The following is a 21,706-nucleotide window of genomic DNA, read 5'->3' as shown; positions in this document are numbered from 1 at the left end:
TGAACTTTTAGTGATTCCAAATTTAGAAACTGACGTAATTTCTAAATGTGTCTCAGACCGCTATTTTAAAATAATGTATCCATCGATTATAAAAATTCCAAAGAATTGTAGTATTCAAATAGGAAGTGAAATTTTCTCAACCAATGTACAAATTAAAAAAAGAAAATCAATATTATTACCGAAATTAAACTTTAAATTTTTAAATAATCAAATTTATAAATCTCCTAATTTAACCAATATACTTTTTAATAAATTATATGAAATTAATAACATTGCTAAAAACATAAAACCAATTCATGAAATTTATAATCCGCAAAACCATGTATCAATAGGACTATTTACTATAATAATAATAATTTGTATAATTTTAATAATATTTTGGTTAATTCGTAAATATAAACATAAATTTGTAAGAAAACATAAAATCGAAGAAACGAAGAAAGAAGACATCGAATTAGAAAAAACAGAAAACAAGAGATGAAAAATACCTCCGTCATTTTTCATTCTTAAGGATGGAGGAGTTACATGTGAAGAATTCTTGAAGGACATTTTATAAACAATGCAATTGTATTAAATATCGTAAACATGTATCAGCATTTATTTTATTTTGTATCAAATATCGTAAACATGTATCAGCATTTATTTTACTATAAATAAGATTTTTGTAAACAACTTGATGATATTTAATGTTTATAATTAGTTCGATCTTGAGATTAATTGTATTCATTCAAATATTCAAAATAAAATTTTTAATAATAAATTTCGAAAACCGAAATTTATAAGTTACATTTAAATTCAACTGGAGTCACCGCGTTTTATAGTGATCATATCCAAGTGTTTGTTCATAAATCGGAAACGATCGGAGTAACCTGCCGTACACGGTAAACTTAACTATGTCACCATAGATCAATCACATCCTGGATTTAGAGTTAGATATTGATTTGAAATAGAAAAGAAGAACAAAAGTTATACCATTGTTTTGAATTATGGAGGAAACTTTACGTATAAGGTAAATATTTTTAGATACTTGCCCTGCTATTGGTACCTAACCATATTTCAGGCATATAAATCTTAAAAGAAAAGATTATCTGGAATGGGAAGATTATTTTATGGCAACAGCTTTTTTAGCTGCAAAAAGAAGCAAGGACCCTTGTACACAAGTAGGAGCATGTATTGTTAATAATGAAAATGTGATTGTTGGAGTAGGTTACAATGGAATGCCTAAAAATTGTCATGATGACAATTTTCCGTGGGGAAAATCATCTAATAACCCGTTACTTAACAAATTTATGTATGGTGAGTCAAAAATTCGATATTTGTATAAATAAATTATTGTAATTTCCCTTACGATATTCGATATATTTATAGTACTGATATAGTCTTGTCTATTAAAAGTTATTGTGAATTACTGAAATCACATGAGGTCAGTTTATAATCACCATCAAATATAGTTAATTGCATCTTTTACAACCCTTAATTTAATTTTTATTGTAAAAATATCGCCATAGCGACGACTTTGGATGTAATACAGAGTTCCAGTGTAGCACTGAAAAGTATTATGTATTGATTGATTTAATATTGCACTTGTTTATTGTGAAAGTGTTCTGTAATGAAATACTTATACTTACTTATTGGCAAGTTCTTTTACTATATGTTTATTTCGTTCTATCCATTTGGTTTCCTCTTTAGCCTGTCTCCATTCAGCCGTCTTTTGTGGTACTACTTTTGTTTGTTTTGCTACTTTTAATTCAAGTTTAATTGATTAATTGATTAATTGTTCCTTATTTTCATTAGCCTCTTTGCCATTTCTATCAGTATCGTCATTTCTGTTGATTAGCATCTAGGATTTGTACATTTGTTATATCTTCTATTTTTTGAAAAACACTGTACAGTGCTGCATATGTAGATACATTAGACCATTAGACATAATTATAGATTTTGTTGATTTCCTTTTAATAAATGAATATATATTTATTTTTAGTATGTCATGCGGAGGTTAACGCTGTTTTAAATAAGAATAGTGTTGATGTAAAGAACTGCAAACTATATGTTGGTTTATTCCCATGTAATGAATGTGCAAAAGTCATTATACAATCTGGAATCAAAGAAGTTATATATTTATCTGATAAACATTCTTCAAAAAATAGTACTATAGCTTCAAAAATGATGTTTGATGCAGCCGAAATTAAATACAGGTATTATTCTATATGATTTATGTGATAAACTCTGTAAAAACCAACCACCACAATACATAGGATGATTGTGAAAATTCAATGGTGAAATTATGCAAAAAGTTATCAAAAACATAAATATCCAATTAAAAATCTGTTTCAACCACAAAAAGTAATTTTCTTCACTTGTTAAATTTCGAAAATATTAAGCATCCATCAATGGAATTATTTACAGCAACTTTAAAATTTATTAAATATTTTATAAAATTTATAAAATAGAACTATAAATTTTACTGAAATTGATCAGGTCTCTTTTATCATTAACTGCTTTCTCATTTATATCATTTATCATCTTTGTCATCCATTTCTATAAATTCTCTTTCTTGTATTTGAATTGTCACAAAATCTATAACTCTAATTAGGAAATTAGAGAATGAATCCACAAAAATGTAAATTGTATGTAAATTGTAAAATGTAAATTGAATATATAAAATAAAACTATATGTAGGGCTATGGGGAAGAATGATCACAGTCCCAAAAACAAAAATTCAGCATTGCGTTTTTTAAGTTTGAAGTCGAATAAAAAGCTTAAACATGGGCATACGCATAAATAAATTGATTATTTGTTGGTATAAATGATTCCTAAGTACAATTTTTATATCTTAGTGCTATTTTCTGTAAATTTTTAAAATTATGATATTAAACCTACCACAATGAAAATGGACAACATAAGCAAGTCAAAGAAATCGCCCTCTTTTGAATTGGGAATCCAGTGGAGCAGTTCAGTTTTTTATAATTTATGGTGACGATCTATTGAAACTTATTAGATTAGAATTAACCTTGTTAAACCTTTTGTTTCAGGCAATTTGTTCCAAAGCACACAAAAATTGTGATTGATTTTGAAGAAATAGATTGGAATAAGATGCATCAACTTCCTGTAAGCCCTATTAAAGATATTGAAACTGATGAGGAAATTCAAGAAAACTAGCATTATTGTCAAAGCATATATATATATATATATATATATATATATATATATATATATATATATATATATATATATATATATATCTCCAGTAAGAGTTGACTCTTACTGGACTTATTAGTAAAAGTTGATTAAAAGGAAAAGTGATAAATTTTGAACAACATTTAGGGGAAAGTGGTTACCCTTTGTACGCTTTATAGATTTTATTTTTCGAAATTATGATTAATTATCGAATTTATCTAGTTTATATACCTAAGTGTAAAAAATTTATTGTAATTTGTTACAAAAAAATCCGAAACTGTTATTTCAAAAGGTAAAAGAGTTATAATGATTTTTCTATGATAAGATATTTGTACGAATGTACCCCGTACATGGAATACGTTCGTACAGTAGGTGGGGTACTTTCATACGCCATGGGGTAGATTCATACAGGATAATTAAAAAGCCTATTAAATTTGTAATTTTTTTATTAATTATTATAAAAATATTTATTTATCAAAAAACTAACTTGATAATATGTGACTTGACCCATAGGCGATAAATTTTCTTTAGAAACAAGAATAAATTAAATCGTTCATCCTTAGTTTACTTATTGATAATTCTAAGCTTTACAATCAGTCTAAATTATATCTTTGCAATATTTTTTTATGAGATCGTTATACTATCTTTATACAGTTATACAGTCTTTGACAATCTAAACTTAAAGTAGCTAATCATACATTTGCTTGTTACTTTGGAAGTTATTGCACATTATAATTATTTGAATTAATTGCAAAAGTAAGAAGTATAGTCATTCTAGCTGTACAGCCCGCTCGTGGTTGTGGATCAGGAAGGATCATGGCGACATCGGTGATATACAGAGTGTGATGTCTTTAATATCAGGGAAAAAGAATGACCATGATGAGCCCGGTTTCTTCCGAAGATAAGATACTTTCAGCTCTGTACCCGAATAATGACTGAGAACTTTTCCGACATAGTATACAACAGAAGTCTTTTTCTCAAACTTTACCAACACAAAACAATTATCTTTGATTTTATCTGGAGTCACATTTAAATTATTATTGATACTAAGATCATCAATTTCTTCGTCCGTTTCGAAATCGATTGGAGATGTTAAACTCTCCCGCAAGCTAAATTGCGATCCTTCAGATTCTTCTGAATCTTCATCATTTTCTATTTGCTTAGCTTTCTTTTTCTTATGTATTAAATTAAGTTCGGTAAACTACGTTTCACTGCTTTGGCTCTGGCTTTCCTTTCCTGTTCTATTTTTTTCAATTCTTTCTGTCTATGTTTCTTTTCTAGTGCTGTTTTTTCAGGTGTATCTGTATATATACGGGATTTACCAGGTTTTCTTCATTTATTGGTTTTTCTGTTTCTAACAACTGTAGGATAAGGTCTAATGACTTAGTTGCAGAGGTAGAAGGTTCGTCAGTTCCGGTAAAAATATCTTGAAGATTTTGAAACAAAGAAGGCAACTCCTCACGAATATCTGGCTCATTCATATCAGTAGATGGCACAATGGTGGAGGGTTGTGATTCTAGAGCGACAGTACTTGTTTCTGGATTAGGTAACACATTTGCCAAATTATTTGAATTATATACGTCAATGGGAGCGAAATCTTTATCACTGAACGTCATTTCATTGAACGGGCATATACCTGGCTTCTCAAATGCACTTGTAATATTTTTTACTGTAAATGAGTCAAGTATATGCAAGTTTTACCAGTTTAGGTATGTTATAAATATTGACTGTCTTGCCAGGATTCGACATATGCCAATTGTTAAACGCAACTTTTAACTTTGCCTTGAATGGGCCCAACACTGCAACATCTAAAGATTGCAATCGATGACTGGTGTGCGGGGGAAAAGACACAAAAATTATGCCATTGTCTCGAGCATATGTTATAGCCTGTAAGCTGATATGGCTTTCGTGATTATCACACAATAGTAAAATTGGATGCTCTTTAGAGCTCAGAGTGTGTTTCTGAATGTGCCTTAAAACCGAAACAAATATGTCAGCATTTATCCACCCACTTCTATTAGCAGCCGAGGCTTCCTTCAGGCGCACCTTCTAGAAAATGGTTCCCATAGTGTACACGTGGAAACACAAATAGCGGAGGAATATTATTGCCGCTTGCAGAAATAATTGCACCAAATGTAACTAGTTCGCCTCTTTCCGCTGACACGATTTGTCCCACTTCTTTTTGAGATTAAGGAGCCAAAATTTTAGGAGTTTCTAAAACTGTAGATACGCCCGACTCGTCAAAGTTATATATTCTGTTGGCAGCAAAATTATGTCGTAACACTTCAGCTAAATTATTATAAAACTCTTGGACTGCACGCTTATTGAAGGCGAACGATCTAGCTGCACTTGTCTTCTCCGGTTTTCGCAGACTGAGGTTGGTGTTTCTCTCTCTATATTTACACATCCACTCTACGCCGGCTATTTGGTTTTCATCACATTTCGTGGGATATTTTAAATTTGACGCTTTCGCGTATTCGTATGCAAGATTGGAATTTGTACTGTTGTTAGCCCATAATGAAGTGTCTCTTCTTCCAAGGAGAAGACTTGTAGATTCGTGAACTTAGAATGACATGTTCGTTAAGGTCCATCGGTGTTAGAGCTATCTTTAAATTTCTGGACTCTGCTTTCCAACGTCGATGTCTTGATGTTATATTTCAACGCGGTTTTCCTATACGACAACCGTCCTTGAATTATGTAATCAATTGCTAATTTCATGGACTCTTCGCCAACCTCTGAGTACGCGAAATATAATTTTCGGTAATCAAAAATTATTTTTAAAAATTTATTTAATACAAAAATTACAATTAATCTTGTATTATTGAATGGTTACAATTAATCTCTCACGCGAATTAACTATAAACATTACTAAGGTGTTTACATTCTTTCGTTTATATAATAAAATTATTGCTGACAATATTTGATACTATTGCATTTTATTAAAATGACCTTCTAGAATTTTCTCCATGTAATTTCTCCATCCCTAAGATTGAAAAATGACGGAGGTATTTTTCATATCTTGTTTTCTTCGTTCTTCTAATTCGATGTCTTCTTTCTTCTTTTCTTTAAATTTCTGTTTTCTTACAAATTTTCTTTTATATTTTTGAATTAACTATAACATTATTAAAATTATACAAATGATTATAATTATTGTAAATAGTCCTATTGATACATGGTTTTGTGAATTGTAAATTTCATGGATTGGCTTTATGTTTCTAGCTATTTTATTTATTTCATATAATTTTTCAAAGTCTGTTGGTTAAATTTGGAAATTTATAAATTTGATTATTTAAAAATTTCTTTTTGATTTGTATGTTAGCTGAGAAGATTTCATTTTCTATTTGGATGCTACAGTTCTTTGGAATTTTTACAATTGATGGATAACTTATTTTCAAATAATGGTCCGAAACACATTTAGAAATCACTTCAGTTTCTGAATTTGGAATTACTAAAAGTTCGTTATTTGTCACTTGTTCTAATATAGTTTCCTGGAGATTTATTTCACTAACAACACAATTTTCAGCAGAGCGTCCGTTTAACAATTCAATAGTACAATTGTCTTTTACCTTAAATGTTTCTTTGCAGTAATATTTTCCTTCTAACACTGGACATTCTTCTTTGATAAAAATAACATCTTCTTGATTTCTGGCCAAGTAAGGTTGAGGAGGGATAAATATTGTATGATTTTGGATTACGGGGTATAAATGAAAAAATTCATAGGTTTTGAGTTTTAGGATAGGAACAAGGGTAGCAAAAATTATTTTGGATTTGGAAAAGGTTACTTGTGAGCCCAGAAAGAAATAATACGTTAAAATATTCCATCATTTCTAAAATTTCTTGACTAGATATGACTGAACTATGAATCGTATTTAATTTAGAAAATGTTATTGCGTTTTCAATATTATCAATTAATGTAATTAAACTTTGACAATCCAGATTAATCTGTGAAATTGTACTGTAAAATGTTATAAAATTATTCAAAGTTATTATTGTATTTTCTATCAAAATGTGAAATTTCTCTAAATTATCAGAAAGTTTCTGTTGATTGTTTCATAGAGTCGTAATCGATTTATTATAATGATCAATTAATTTTTTATGTAACGATATTTGCAAATTTACTTCATGAATTATTTGTTTTTGATTTTGTTGTAAAACATTTATAGCATTATCATATCTTTCTTCGTCGTCTGAATCTAGAGTTCCAAAAAGCCATTTATCTATTTTGCCTACTGCATTTATTAATCCTCTTTTTAATCTTTTAATCTGGATAAATGTTTTCTGATTTTTTATCTAAAGTATTAATTAAAATTTCTGTTCTACTTAGTGATTGTTCAGCTAAATTATGATATGAAATAGAATTTGTAGCGTTCGCTTGAGATAAATTATTTTTTAAACTATAATAAGATTGTTTCAAATTATTAATCTGTTTATGAACATATTCTAGGTCTATATAATATATAAAAGTATACTTTTATATATTACATATTACTATTAATAAGGTTACTGGTTCCTAAATTGATAGGTAATAATAAATTGTTTACTTTCGTAATTTCTACATCTTCTGTTTTAATCTTCTTGTAAAGTAGTAGTAATATTATTATCGTTGTTAGTTTTATTTTTCATAACAAATTTTTAGTGTAAGTTTTAGATTTTCTGATTATGTTTTTGTGATAAGTTCCTTTATTTGTTTCTAATAATATACCAGAATCTTTTACGATTTGTGCCTTTTTAAATTTAGGTAATTTTTTATCTCGAAATTTTGTCTTTATATAAGCTGTATCTTGATTTGCATAAGAAGGGGGATCATTTCTATTCTCATTTCTGTGATTAATTATTTTTTCTTTAATATCAGCATTCCTATCTTTAATTTTTTCATATAGTAATTTTGAGGTTTCTTTATGATTTTGTATATAATTAGATATTATTAAGTGATCGTCTAAATCAAAAGGATCAAGATTATTTATGTGGCCTTTAATAATTTCGAAAGGTGTAAATTGTGTTACTGAGTGAATAGAGTTATTATATGCCAATATTGAGTGTTTAATTAATTGATCAGGCGTTAAATCTTTATTAATTTCTCTTAAACATCTAAAATGTTCAATTAGACTAGAATGGAATCGTTCCACAGGTGAATTAGAATTACTATTTTTAGATGTCGTATAATGTAGTTCAATTTTGTGCAATTTGCTAAAATCTTGAAGGTCGTTATTCTTAAACTCTGAACCACAATCAGCTGTAATTTTGTAAGGTAAACCGTGATGAATAACATAATTTAATATATTATCAACAACTGAGGTTCCATTCACACTTGACATTGAATATGCCTGACCTTCATCGTTGGTATTCGAGGATTGTAATCCAAAAATTTAAGGTTAGGTTAGGTTTAATTATAATTTTAATTATAATTAAGATTTAGAAATAAGTGGCGAATATGGAACAATCCAACTGTTGTCGACAACGAAATCCATTCTTTTCACTTTCGTTGTGACAGTTCGACCGTTGTCATCTGGTGATCGACGCCGATACAGCGGATAACCATCATTGCCAGTGACAGTCTCCGCCGTTAATTTCCGTGGATATCGTTTAGAGCACTTTCCATCGACCATGCAAGGTGATTGGGGATTGATGGCACCACACGGTCCATGAATCATATTAGTAGTAACAACATCATGTAGGTCTGGATCGACTTCATAATCAGGAATCTCGGCACATATGATATCATCTATTTGGTCAGGCTGAATTCTTTCCACTAACCAAATAAGAATGTGTGCGTGCGGCAGGCCTCGCTTTTGCCATTCGATTGAATACATCCAGCATCGAGTATCTCCAAAGACGCGTTGTTTAACAATAAAGTTCATCAGGGACCGAATTTTTTGCCTGAATATACGTGCTGTGATGTCGTGTCTATCACTTGATGTTTGTCCGGGAAGTAGCAATTGAGTAATTTCTATCCATTTTGGATTACAGGTAAAAGTAATAAAGAGATCGGGCCGACCGTAATGACGAATATATGTCATTGCATCTTGTGCATATTCATGCATATGACGTGGACTACCAATGTATGTCGCCGGCAGAATAGTTAATCGACCAATATTAGCTGCATTTCCTTCAGTACTAACTGCATCACGTAAATGGATGTACTCCTCAGAACGCAGTTTGGCTTGGTTCAACCTAATGAATGTTAAACGTTTCGTTTCTATTTTTACATATATGTCAACGCAATACTGCTGAAACAATTGACGAAACCGCAGCAAATAGTTGTCAGCATTTTGACGAATCATCAAACGATATGCGTAATAATTCATTGAGCTAACTTTCTTTGTAGTTTCTTCACCTGAAATTAAAAATTTGATAATTAACTATTTCAAAGGCAAATTTTAAAGGCAAACAATACAGACATTAACCATTTTTTTAATAAGCATTATTTTAAATCAGTGTCTTTCACAAATAAATGAAATAAATTATGATACTGATACTCACCATTCAATGGATTTTTCATTTTAATGTTAAAATAATATCCATCTTCTCCTTGCCAAAACATCAGCGGGTATTTCAATGTGTCATATGATCGATGAGTTTCAGATATTTGTTGCAGTTGACCATTATCGCGACGTGTAAGCACAATATCGCGTTTTTCCAATTGTTCACCAACAATCAGGATGGCAACTTCGTCTACTGTTGGAGCATTAAATGTCCTTTCGTGTGTTCCAGATGGTCGTTTATCTGCTTTGATGACAACTTTATAGTCATCACTTGGCATGCGCTCTAAAGCACTCATAAACAACCTTACCAACGCATGATGTTCATGAAGCAAACACTGCAAGTCTCGCTTCATTCCTGCATTCGATCAAGTTGTTCTTCCATGTTGCCCATGAAATATATTTGTAAAAATTTATTCTGTGTATCTTCGAAAGGTAGTAATGATCCAATTCGATGATGAATCTGTCCTTGTATCTACAAAATAAAAACCAGACAGTATTAACTGTGTTATAAACACTTTTTTCGGTCGGAGAGTAGAGTTCAGAATTAGCAAATATACTACATAGGTACCAATAGATAAAGTAAGTTATTCTTTAACTACATCTATATAAGTACAAAAATAAATACCTTAAATGTCGGATTAAATCCTCGTTCTTCGATAATATCTGCCCCAAATGACGTCATCTGGAAACAACCATTGTATTTTTGTGTATTTGCAAGAAAGTGGCGTGATTCTTGTGTTTCGCCACAAAGCATTGAATACAATGGCTCAGGTGGCGGAGTCAACAATGGCAATTTCACTTTACCATTAAGGCAGCATAATCCAGGGGTTTCTCCGGAAAACTTTAATGCACCACAATACTCGCAAACTACGTCCATTTGCCCAATGCAAACGCTAGGATGCAAGCTGTAATCATTGGAGCAATCGTATTGAAACGCTGCTCGATTCAAATCAGCATTTGATAAATATCTTGTTCTGCGTCGCAAATTATCTATTTGTTGACCTCTGTTGTTCACTCGACGATTCTGCATTGCCAACCGAGCTGTTTCACGGGCTGCTTCACTTTGCTCTCGTGATTGAGAAGCACGAAATCGAGCCATACTATCGCGGCGCTGTTCACGTGCAATTTCTTGTTCTTCTTCAGTCCTTTCATTTGCAGTATTTCGTATTCTTCTTGCATCACGGCTTTGTCGGGAAAGATTCGATCGTCTTGGTCGCGGCATTATTAATTAAACTTCACTTCACCTAAAAACTCAAATTTTCAACCATACCGAGTTTTATAGTTCACTTCACTTTTTACGAATGGGCAATGGCACTATCATTACATTATAATTGTTAATTATTTATTTAATAGAAATAGTTTTATTATTGATTTCTTACAAATATCAAATTGTCATACATACGTCATTACATGTCTGTCATTATACGTCAATTACATAGCTGTCATTTGCGTTTTGTTATTCCAAGTCTGATTCTTTTTTGTTATACCACGTTTATAGTGACTGACGTTTCATGTCAAGTCACACGGGAATGCTGTCGAACGGGATAAAAAGTATCCTATGTCCTTCTCCTGGCTCTAAACTACCTCCCTGCCAATTTTCAGCTAAATCGGTTCAGCCGTTCTTGAGTTATAAGTGGAGTAACTAACACGACTTTCTTTTATATATATAGATGATATATACATTGAGGATAATGTTTTTCAACAATTGAAGGCTTTAATATTGATTTGTTACTTCCTGTATCTATTAGTAATTTTAATTTTGGATTTTTAATTTCAATCTATGACAACGGATTGTTTGCTGCGATGTTTATGTTGTTATTTGTTACACAGCAGTGTTGATTAAAATCAATCTAGGTCTTTATATACATTTTATTTACATCTTCATATATATACATCATCTATCACTTATATCTTATAAAACCAACCATGTGCTAAAAAACCGGTAAAACCATATATTAACTTAACCTTACTTTTCTCAATAATAATCAACTACAAAAACAAAACTATGTACATAGAACATTAAACTACTATTTCTACAAATCAAGCGCTATCTCTATAAGAAAGCATTAACTTAAAATAACTCCTAAAGATTTCTATTATAACACCCTCTCTTAATGCGCATCTTATAGAGTCTATAAATTAATATACAATCATATTCAAAATATCACCTATATTACATGAAATTAACAAATAAAATAAAATTAACCCTCTCTCGTTTCAAAATCTAAACCTAATTGTTTACAATTTGAGTAAAATTGTGGTTTTTGCAATCCTTTTGTTAATAAGTCTGCTAACTGACATTTTGTATTTATATATTCAAGGACAATACAATCATTTTTTACATTCTCATGAATAAAGTTATATTTTATGTCTATGTGTTTGACACGTTTATTATTCTCAGGATTTTTAACAAGTGCAATACAACCCTGATTATCTTCAAATACTTTGAAAAAATTCACATCAAGATTCATATCTAGCAACAATCTTTTTAACCACAAAGAATCCTGGACAGCAGCACATAAAGCTATCAACTCCGCTTCAGTACTGGACAATGCAATACAGTTTTGCTTTCTGGTTACCCACAATACTGTATTACCAAAAACTTTAATAACGTACCCAGACACTGATCTTCTGTCATTCACGTCTCCTGCCCAATCCGAATCTACATAACAGCTCAATGGTAATTCATTCATTCTCCTTTCATACTTTAATCTTGTCTTTAATGTTCCTTTTAAATACCTTAACAGCCTTTTTAGTCCAATCCAAATTTCTTCTGAATTTCTTTCTTGAAATCTACTAAAGTAGTTTACTGTGAAACTGATGTCTGGTCTTGACCCTAACATTAAAAACATCAAACACCCAATCAATTCTCTTACTGGCTTGTTTCCATTTGTATCATTTTTGTTTAGATCTATTCTAAATTTTGGGTCTATTGGAGTTGAACATGGTTTAGAATTTTCAAAATTAAACCTTTTCAAAATTCCCTGTAAATATCTTTCTTGATTTATTTCCAAAATTCCTTTATCTCTGTCATAACAGATTTCTAAACCTAAAAAATTTTTTAACTCACCTTTGTCCTTAATCTCGAAATTATTCATTAATTCATTTTTGCATTTATTAATTATTGTTAAATTTGTTCCACACAATATAATATCATCCACATAAAGTAATAAGTAAATTACATATTCTCCAGTCTTTTTATAGTACAAGCAGTAATCAGTTTCAGATCTACAAAATTCTAAGTTTATTAAAAAAACTATTTATCATGTTGTTCCAGCATTTAGATGCTTGTTTTAAGCCATAAAGGGATTTATTTAGTTTTAATATTTTGCCTGGTTTACATTTTACTCCTTCTGGTGGATAGATATATATATTCTCTTTCAATTCGCCATTTAAGAATGCGGTTTTCACATCCAACTGTTGATAATAAAATTTAAATTGTAGACCCACTGACAATAATGTCCTTATTGTAGTCATCTTTGCCACGGGTGAGTAAATTTCATCATAATCAAAAGATTCCTTCTGCGCAAAACCCCTGACTACTAAGCGAGCTTTATATTTGTCACTTATTTGTTCTTCTAAAGGCTTCTTAGCAAATACCCACTTTGTACTTAGTATTTCTGCATTCTTGGGCATTGGTGCTTCTATCCAAGTTTTATTTTTCTCTCTTGAACTTATTTCTCTTTTCATCGCTTCCATCCATAAGTCCTTCTCTCTTCTATCAGTCAAGTCTTCCACTGTTTCGGGTCTATTCTCAACATATGACATTGCATCAAAGGCCATATACATTTCAAACTCATTATATCTGTTAGGTTTTCGCCTGGTTCGTTTTTCTTGTATTTCTTGTCCTCTGTCTTGTAAATCATCTTCTTGTAATACCTGTATCTCTTCTTGTATTTGTTTTACTTCTTCTTGTTCATCGTCACTTTCTTCTATTATTGCATTTTTGCTATCAAGTTTTCCATTTTCCTTCAACTCCATTCCTTCATTTTTAAAATAAAATTCGCTCTCATTAAACATTACATCTCTTGCAATGACTACTTTCTGTTCCATGATATCCCATAATCTGTACCCTGTCATTGTGTATCCAATCATCATACACTTCTTCGCTTTAGAATCAAATTTTTTTCTAAATTGTTTTGGAATGTGGCAATATGCTGTAGATCCAAAAACTCTTAAATTACTAATGTCTGGTTTCTTCCCATTCCATATTTCAGCCGGAGTAACTTGTAAAGCACTTCTTGGGCTTCTATTTAGAACGTATGCTGCTACTCGAACTGCTTCGCTCCAAAATTCTTTAGGAATATTAGCGTCTTGCATTTTGGTCCTTGCTTTGTCCACCAAGCTTCTATTAAAGCGTTCTGCCTTACCATTTTGTTCAGGACTGTAAGGTGTTGTATAGTCGATAAATGTCCCATTCTCCCTGCACAATTGCTTTATTTCATTTGTAATGTATTCCCTTCCATTGTCACATCTCAATGTAGCTAATTTTAAATTAAACTTAGCCTGAACCATTCTCACATATTCTCGGAAACATTCATACACTCCACTCTTAGCTCTTATTACATAAACGTAAACAAAATTTGAATAGTCATCTATGAAAGTTACAAAGTACTTGCCTTGTTCGTGACTAATTGGAGTTATGGGTCCTGCAACATCTGTGTGCACTATCTCAAGTAATTGTTTAGCTCTTGTGCGCGTTCCAAAATTCAACCTGGTCATTTTACCCTTTACGCAAGATTCACAAAAATCAACTTTACCTATTTTGAGATTTTTTATACCAGTTACCAAATTATTTTTAATTAATTTCTCTAAATTTGCATTACATACATGACCTAATCTTTGATGCCACAATTTTATTTCATCATTTTTCATTTTCAATATTTAAAGACTCTACATTGTTTACTTTAAAGGATATTTCATATAAATTGTTTCTATAACCAATTCCGATTAATTTTTTTTCGCTATACATTAGTACCTTCCCTTTTTTAAAAACAACTTTTACATTTACACTTTCTAACCTTTTTACAGACAATAGATTTTTTCTTAAATTTGGGACATACAGAACATTTTTAATTTTACATTTGATTTCTTTTCCATTGACCTCACTAAAAACTTCAATATTTCCTACTCCAATGGCTTCCATGTAATTGTTGTTTTTTGCAACCGCTATTTTAATGGGTTTTTTCAACTTCATAAAATCATAAAAATACATTTTATCATTTACTAAATGATCAGTACACCCTGAATCGATATAAAATACTAAATTTTGGTTACTTACAGTTTGGTAACAATCTTCTAAATTAGAGTTTAAATTTGACAAAAAACAAATACCTTGTCCATCTTGTACCTCATCAAGTTCAGTTCCTTCTTCATTTTCCATATAGTTTGATCCCTTATTGTTATTGTCCTGATACTGATGGTCATAATTTCTTCTATAGCTTGTTTCTTTATATCCTCTTCCTCTGTAACCAAATCCTCCTCTATAACCATTTCCTTGAAAATTTCCTCTAAAATTCCCATAACCCCGAAAACTACTTTGACCTCCAATAAAACTGCCTCTGCTTGAACCTCTGTTTCCTCCTCTCTGATTTCGACAATTTTTCCTATAATGACCTCTTTGTCCACAAGTATAACATACACCTGGACTATAAGTTGAAAAAGCTGATGAGTTTACACTATCTTGCTGATAATTTCTGCTTTCGCTATTGGCTTCATACAATGCACTTTTTCTTTCAACTTCAGCTCTTAATTTAGTTTTTGCTAAACTTATTGTTAGATCTTCTGGTGGTATGTTCTCTAATATGGTTATTACGGTTTCAAACTCTTTCGGCATAGCAAGTAATAAACTATAAACAATATCTTGCTCTTTCATGTCTGCGCCTGGTAGCATTTAATTGTCTTATGGTTTCATCAAAATCGGACAAAAACTTTTCTAATTTGCTACTATCTTGAAGTTTCATAGACATTAGTTTTCTTCTTAGAATTAACTGGCCCGGAATGCCTTTCTTTTCATATCTTTCCTCTAAAACTGTCCATATACTAAAAGCTGTATCTTTTCCTCTAATTAAATCTATTTGCGAGTCGTCCAAACACTGCACTATAATAGACTTACATTTATTGGCCTTCTTCTTTGCTTCAGCCCGAAGTTTGTCACTTTTATAATCAGAATCATTAAATTCCTTTTCGATACATTCCAACACATCTTTTTCTTCAAACAAAATACTCATACGATACTTCCATGTGTGATAATTTAATCCATTTAATAATTCTACATTAAAATGGTTTTTAATGCCAATAATACTGTTACTGTTCACCTCCATTTTTTTTTCCTTTTTTTATAATAACGACCTTTTTCAATATTGAGTTGTGACCTGGGCCCATAACCTGTTGTTATTTGTTACACATTTTATTTACATCTTCATATATATACATCATCTATCACTTATATCTTATAAAACCAACCATGTGCTAAAAACCGGGTAAAACCATATATTAACTTAACCCTACTTTCAATTAATCTTAATTTTTCTTTCAAGGCTCTTTTCGAAAATTTACAGTCTGATCATTATTTTCATCTGCCTCAAATAAATTCTGAAAATCAATTATTTTTTCTTCTTCTTCATTATCGTTACAATTATTATTGTATAATTCCTCAGAAGTGAAATTTGGTTTTTGATTTCTTGATTGGAAATGTTTATAATAATTATTATTGCGATTAATACTTACATGTCTACTGGGTTCATCTGAAAAATTTCTTGATGTCGTAGACATCGGTTCTGGTTTTGGTAGTCGATTTACAGGTATTTGATTTGGCCGGAAAACATTTTTTCCGGCATTATCTAGTGCCAAATACTTGTGCATTTGTTATTATTATATTGATTATTTCTATTATTTTTCATTGAATTAGTTTTAAAATTATTATTATTGTACTTAACTCTGGCCATAGAGTTTCTCGAAGTTTTCGAATTCATCGACATAAGCCATAGCATTTTCTAACGATACAGGCTTTTTCAAATACATATTGTTACGTATGGTGCCTGAACATCCTGCTATGAAGGTGATCAAAGCTGTTTTCTCACAATGGTTTATTTGACATTTTTTATCAATTTCCCTAAATTCAAATTATTACTAATTCTTTGGATTGTTTGGCTTTCTAATAATTGTAGCCTATTTTCAAACGCTATCAAACTTTCATTTTTATATGGTCGTGTTCTTGTCAATTCTTGTAATATACATTCTAAGTCGCGTCTGTCTGCGAAACATTGTATTAGAGCTTCTTTTAATTTGAACTATGTATTTAGTTCAATCCTATTTCCTACCATCATTTCTGCTTTATCAATTAATTTGTCTTGGATACATTCCAAGACATGATTATTGATATCTTGATCATTATAGATCGAATACGTTCTATTAATTTCTCACATCTATTAATAAATTTATTCAATGTATTTATATTACTATCATATGGTTTTATAGTTTCTAATTTTAGTTTAAATAATTAAACCAATTAAGGGTTTTTGGATTAGCTGTTGCCATTTTTGCGTAATCTGGATTATCTACTTTTATAAATCACAAAATGTATTTAATAAAGTATCCAAATCTTTCATATACTTGATAAAAAAAATTAAAATTAATAAATTATCTCTTCCTTACTCAGAATCGATAAGGATAGATAATAAAAAGGAATAAAAATAAGGGAACTTGGCACTTACAATTATTTGAAGTCCTGTCCCTCGCAGAGCTGGTGGATTTAGTGCTGAGGTACTGAAGTACTTAATCCGAACTTTTATCGCACTTTGCGTAAAACTCGCGACCGCACTATCCTACTGACTGTGCCAAATATAATTTTCGGTAATCAAAAATTATTTTAAAAAATTTATTTAATACAAAAATTACAATTAATCTTGTATTGAATGGTTACAATTAATCTCTCAAGCGAATTAACTATTCTAACTATATAAACATTACTAAGGTGTTTACATTCTTTCGTTTATATAAAAAAATTATTGCTGACAATGTGTTTACAATATTTGATACTATTGCGTTTTATTAAAATGACCTTCTAGAATTTTCTCCATGTAATTCACGTACCCTTCTTTTTATATTTTCGTACCATGATTCTGCAATAAAATATGTATTATTAGTTTTAATTTATAAAAATATAACGCTTTGTTCGAAGTAGAATACTAAAAAATATGTTATTGTGCTGTCTTTACCATAATTTTAAAAGGTTTCTATATTTTATTCTATAAAAATCTAATTTTGAAGTTCTGGTGGTTAATGAAATCTAAAGGGGAGCATTCGTACGCGTACGAATGTGTCCTCTGGTTGGCTGTCCGAATGCACACCATGCCTTGCATAAAATTCAAATACAACTTTACACAAATTCTAATTTAGTTTCAGAAATATAACAATTAAAGCTCAATATAATCAATATTAACGTTAATATTTATCGTTACTATTTTGTCAAAAACGTAACAACATTCTTACAATTGCGAATTAAAATTAAAATTAAAATTTACTCACCGCGCGCGAAAACACGTTACGTCTTGTCAACCGATACACCGTGCCGCGACTGGCGTGACATTCTGCTAGTAACATGGCGGCCGGTATGTCTATGCACACAAGCAAAAGCATGCTTTTGTGCCGTTTAGATTTTTCTGCTATACTTACTGTACGAATGTACCCCGCGTACGAATGGTAATCACTTTCCCCTACTAGACAGAGTTGACTAGACCTAGGGAAAGTATACTCTTAGTGCCTTGAGTTAGTAAAAGTTGACTTTTTGCTAGGGGAAAACTGATTTGGCCTTGGTAAAGTCGACTCTTACTGATATTTTCAGGAAAAGTTGATTAAATGGAAACAGTGATATTTTAATTAACAAGAAAGTCAGAGTTGACTATATCTAATGAAATTATACTCTTACTACCTTGAATTAGTGAAAGTTGTCTTACCGTAAGGAAAAACAGTCTTCCTAATAAATAAATAAAAAATAAAATAAAATAAATAAAAAAGCAAAAACTCCAAAATAAAAAATTTTATTTGACAATATTTATTATTTATTACAACAAGAACATTTGAAAAATCTTTGTCCATTTCCAAGCGATTGTGAAGTGCAACAGTCCTCAAAGCAATAATTTTATCCATAGGTCTTAATTTTCATTAACAATGTTTGTGGGACATTTACTGAATTGAGACCTGAAAAATACAAAAATTTAATATTAGGGACTGGGAGAGAAAGAGAGAGAAGTTACCTTGAAAAAAGCTGCTTCAGAATTCCATTTCTTGTTTCGATTCGATAGAATCCATCATCGTCGACTTCCAGTATCATAGTAAGGATATATCGAGCATTTCCTCTTCTGCGATCAACATCTGGGAAGTGGCGGATGAATCTGATCGGAGCTTTTATTCATGCGTTTAGCTTGCTCTTCTAGACAGTGAAACGCTTCATTTCTCTGCTTCTTGATCGACTCTGTAGACTTGTCCAGGTCAGTGAGGATATAATTACAATCATCCATTAGTCAATTCTCACCACTTGATAAATTTTGGTTTTGTCCAATGATATTAGTATTTCCATTCTCGTTACATTCTGTTTCGTTTTCTTGTTGTTGCTGCTCCTGTATTTGATTAAAAGCACATTGAAGATCCTCTTCTATTCTAAATTTGTCAATATCTCAGTAGTTAGTTTTGAAGTGGATCAGCCAGGTCTCGGGGGGCAACCGAACATTGCCTCATATGGGGACCTTTTTATCCCACTATGCAATGCAGTGTTTTTCATAAGTTGAATGAACTTTAAGCTTTCACTCCATTTTGAGTTTTGTGGTCTTGCATCCAGGTGGTTATCATATTCTCTATGTCTTGGTTGGCTCTCTCAACACTACCTTGACTTTGACTATGTCGCGGTTTGCTATGCACCATTTTGAAGTTTGGCCATACAGGAACCAGATTGTCAATAATTTTATTAACGAATTCTCTGCCATTGTCAGATTTTAAAATATAAGAAGCGCCTAACAAAGTACAAATATCAATGATGTTTTCACATACTTCGTTTGCAGTCTTTGATTTCAGTGGCATTAGCACAACAAACTTTGTTAAATGATCCTGGTACACCATTATAAATTTAAAATTTCTATCGGGTTGCGACTGGAAATCAATCAAATCCACTTGACATCGAGAATTCATTTCCTTGAATAACAAAGGCTTTACAACCAGCCCTTTCTTCTTATGGTTCAATTTTTGAATACAAGGTTTGCACAAGCTTAAAAGTAGTAAAATTTCCTTTGTAGTTACATTTTGGAATTTTCCTTTCAATTGCTCAATCTTGCGATCTCTTCCTCCATGTCCATTAGATACGTGCGCCTCGTTTAGAACTCCAAACAGCTCTTCATCAAAAACATAATACTTTATGTTTTCTTGGTCTGTGACAGGGTGAATTAGTTTTGTAATACCGCTTACTTCAATAATATCATATTGCCTTGAAAACCTAAGATCATTGCTTTCTTTTTTACTCGAGGTTTTTAGATTATAGATAATTTTGGTATTAATGGACAATACAAATAAGTTTCAATTATTACGAGTGAAAACAATATTTTTAACATGCTTTGTAAAAAAAGTGAACTAGCCGTTAAATTGATTTATTAAAACTTTACATTAACAAATGTTGAAAATGTGACCCATTTGATTTCATACAATAATACAGATTTTGTTCAAATCTATTTCTAACATTTTGTAGTATATCAGGTGTTATGTTTTTGGACTCCGCTGTAATCCGTTGGTGAAGATCTTCTATGGACTCTGCAAAAGTGTCCTCAAAGAAAAAAGTCTAATTGCGATAAATCCGGTGACCTGGCAGGCCATTGAATTGGGCCCCTCCTTCCAATCCATCGTCCAGGAAACCCGGTCATCTAAGAACTGTCTTACAGGAGCCACATAGTGCGGAGGTGCTTCATCTTGATGCCGATCAGAAGTATGATTTTGGTCATATTCAATTATTTGTGTTATTAAAGGATTAATTGTATCTTTAAGTATGTTTAGGTAGACTTCACCAGTTAAATTTCCAGGAATAAAAAGTGGTCCTATGATATGATTTCCTAATATGCCACACCAGAAGTTTATTTTTTGAGGATACTGGGTATGCATTCGTCGGAAAAACGCATGTTAAAAAATATGCGGATCTTCAATTAAACGCTGGCTCATTGTTTCACAAAATTGCAGCCTTCTATCAGGATCATCCTCAGTTAGTTCCTGTACTAGTTGGATTTTGTACCGATGTCTAGCACAACTATTATTTTGAAATTAAAGTTTAACTATTTCAACTCATTCTGGAATGAAATAAATCATTTTATACCGTAAAATTAAAATAACTTGAAAAGCAACCAAACTGAATCAATAAAGAGACTAAAATAAACTGTGTAAATTCTTTTCCTACACGTATCTGCAGTTTTTATTTCAACAAAAAAACGCAAACGATTTGTGAGGAATTTAGTTCTGATAAATAATGTCGTGTTTTTGAAATCCCATTTTCCTTTAAATTAGATAATTTAGAAATGATTGTAGTAGTTTTCACTCGTGAAAATTAAAACTTATTTGTATTTTTCGCTAATACCAAAATTATTGGATTAATGTCTTTAAAGCCGTTTTCGCATTAACTGTTTTAGTTAAATACAATAAATACGTAAAAATATTAAAAATGTATTATTAAAATTTGCATTTTAATTATAGCTGCAGCTACAATATATCCAATATATTGGATATATATATATATATATATATATATATATATATATATATATATATATATATATTGTAATTATTTATTTCTACCTCTATTATTGTTTTTATTTTTCTATTGTTGTCGCTAGCACGTTATTTGCCGGGCATGAAACTCATTCTCTCTTTGAGTTCTGGCATAAATAAATAACTTATGGATGTTTTTCCTTTTAACAAATCAATAAAAGTTTTATGTTAAAAGTTAATTGTATTTTTTTTAATTCAAATAAAGTTTAATAAAATGTAGTTGAGTACGCCTATGAGTCTAACCTGGA

The 21,706-nt window shown here is 30.8% G+C and overlaps 1 protein-coding gene across 4 annotated transcripts; it reads left to right on the top strand.

Annotated features, from left to right (window-relative positions):
- Nucleotides 1-700: 700 nt before the first annotated feature.
- On the top strand, nucleotides 701-21,386 carry LOC130897085 (deoxycytidylate deaminase). 4 transcript variants are annotated; one of them, XM_057805672.1, is made up of 6 exons: nucleotides 701-1,009; nucleotides 1,061-1,296; nucleotides 1,982-2,195; nucleotides 3,033-3,108; nucleotides 20,395-20,628; nucleotides 20,723-21,386. In XM_057805672.1, the coding sequence occupies exons 1-5, from the start codon at nucleotides 987-989 to the stop codon at nucleotides 20,593-20,595; spliced, it is 750 nt and encodes a 249-aa protein (XP_057661655.1). In that variant the 5' UTR covers nucleotides 701-986; the 3' UTR covers nucleotides 20,596-20,628; nucleotides 20,723-21,386. The 4 variants fall into 4 exon arrangements, with proteins under 4 accessions (XP_057661655.1, XP_057661654.1, XP_057661653.1 ...); XM_057805671.1 differs by having other exon boundaries at nucleotides 20,688-21,386; XM_057805670.1 differs by having other exon boundaries at nucleotides 20,395-21,386.
- Nucleotides 21,387-21,706: the final 320 nt, after the last annotated feature.

This window comes from Diorhabda carinulata, chromosome 8, assembly GCF_026250575.1.
Source record: "Diorhabda carinulata isolate Delta chromosome 8, icDioCari1.1, whole genome shotgun sequence".
NCBI lineage: Eukaryota > Metazoa > Arthropoda > Insecta > Coleoptera > Chrysomelidae > Diorhabda > Diorhabda carinulata.
Note: the sequence above shows the minus strand (reverse complement) of the source record. Positions and strands in the feature narration are given on the sequence as shown.

What these genes read in the sequence shown, in the direction of transcription:
- LOC130897085 (XM_057805672.1), top strand. Translation starts at nt 987, where the DNA reads ATGGAGGAAACTTTACGTATAAG. An exon ending in ACTTAACAAATTTATGTATG is followed by an intron (nt 1,297 to 1,981) that starts GTGAGTCAAAAA and finishes ATTTATTTTTAG; the next exon opens with TATGTCATGCGGAGGTTAAC. An exon ending in GCAGCCGAAATTAAATACAG is followed by an intron (nt 2,196 to 3,032) that starts GTATTATTCTAT and finishes CTTTTGTTTCAG; the next exon opens with GCAATTTGTTCCAAAGCACA.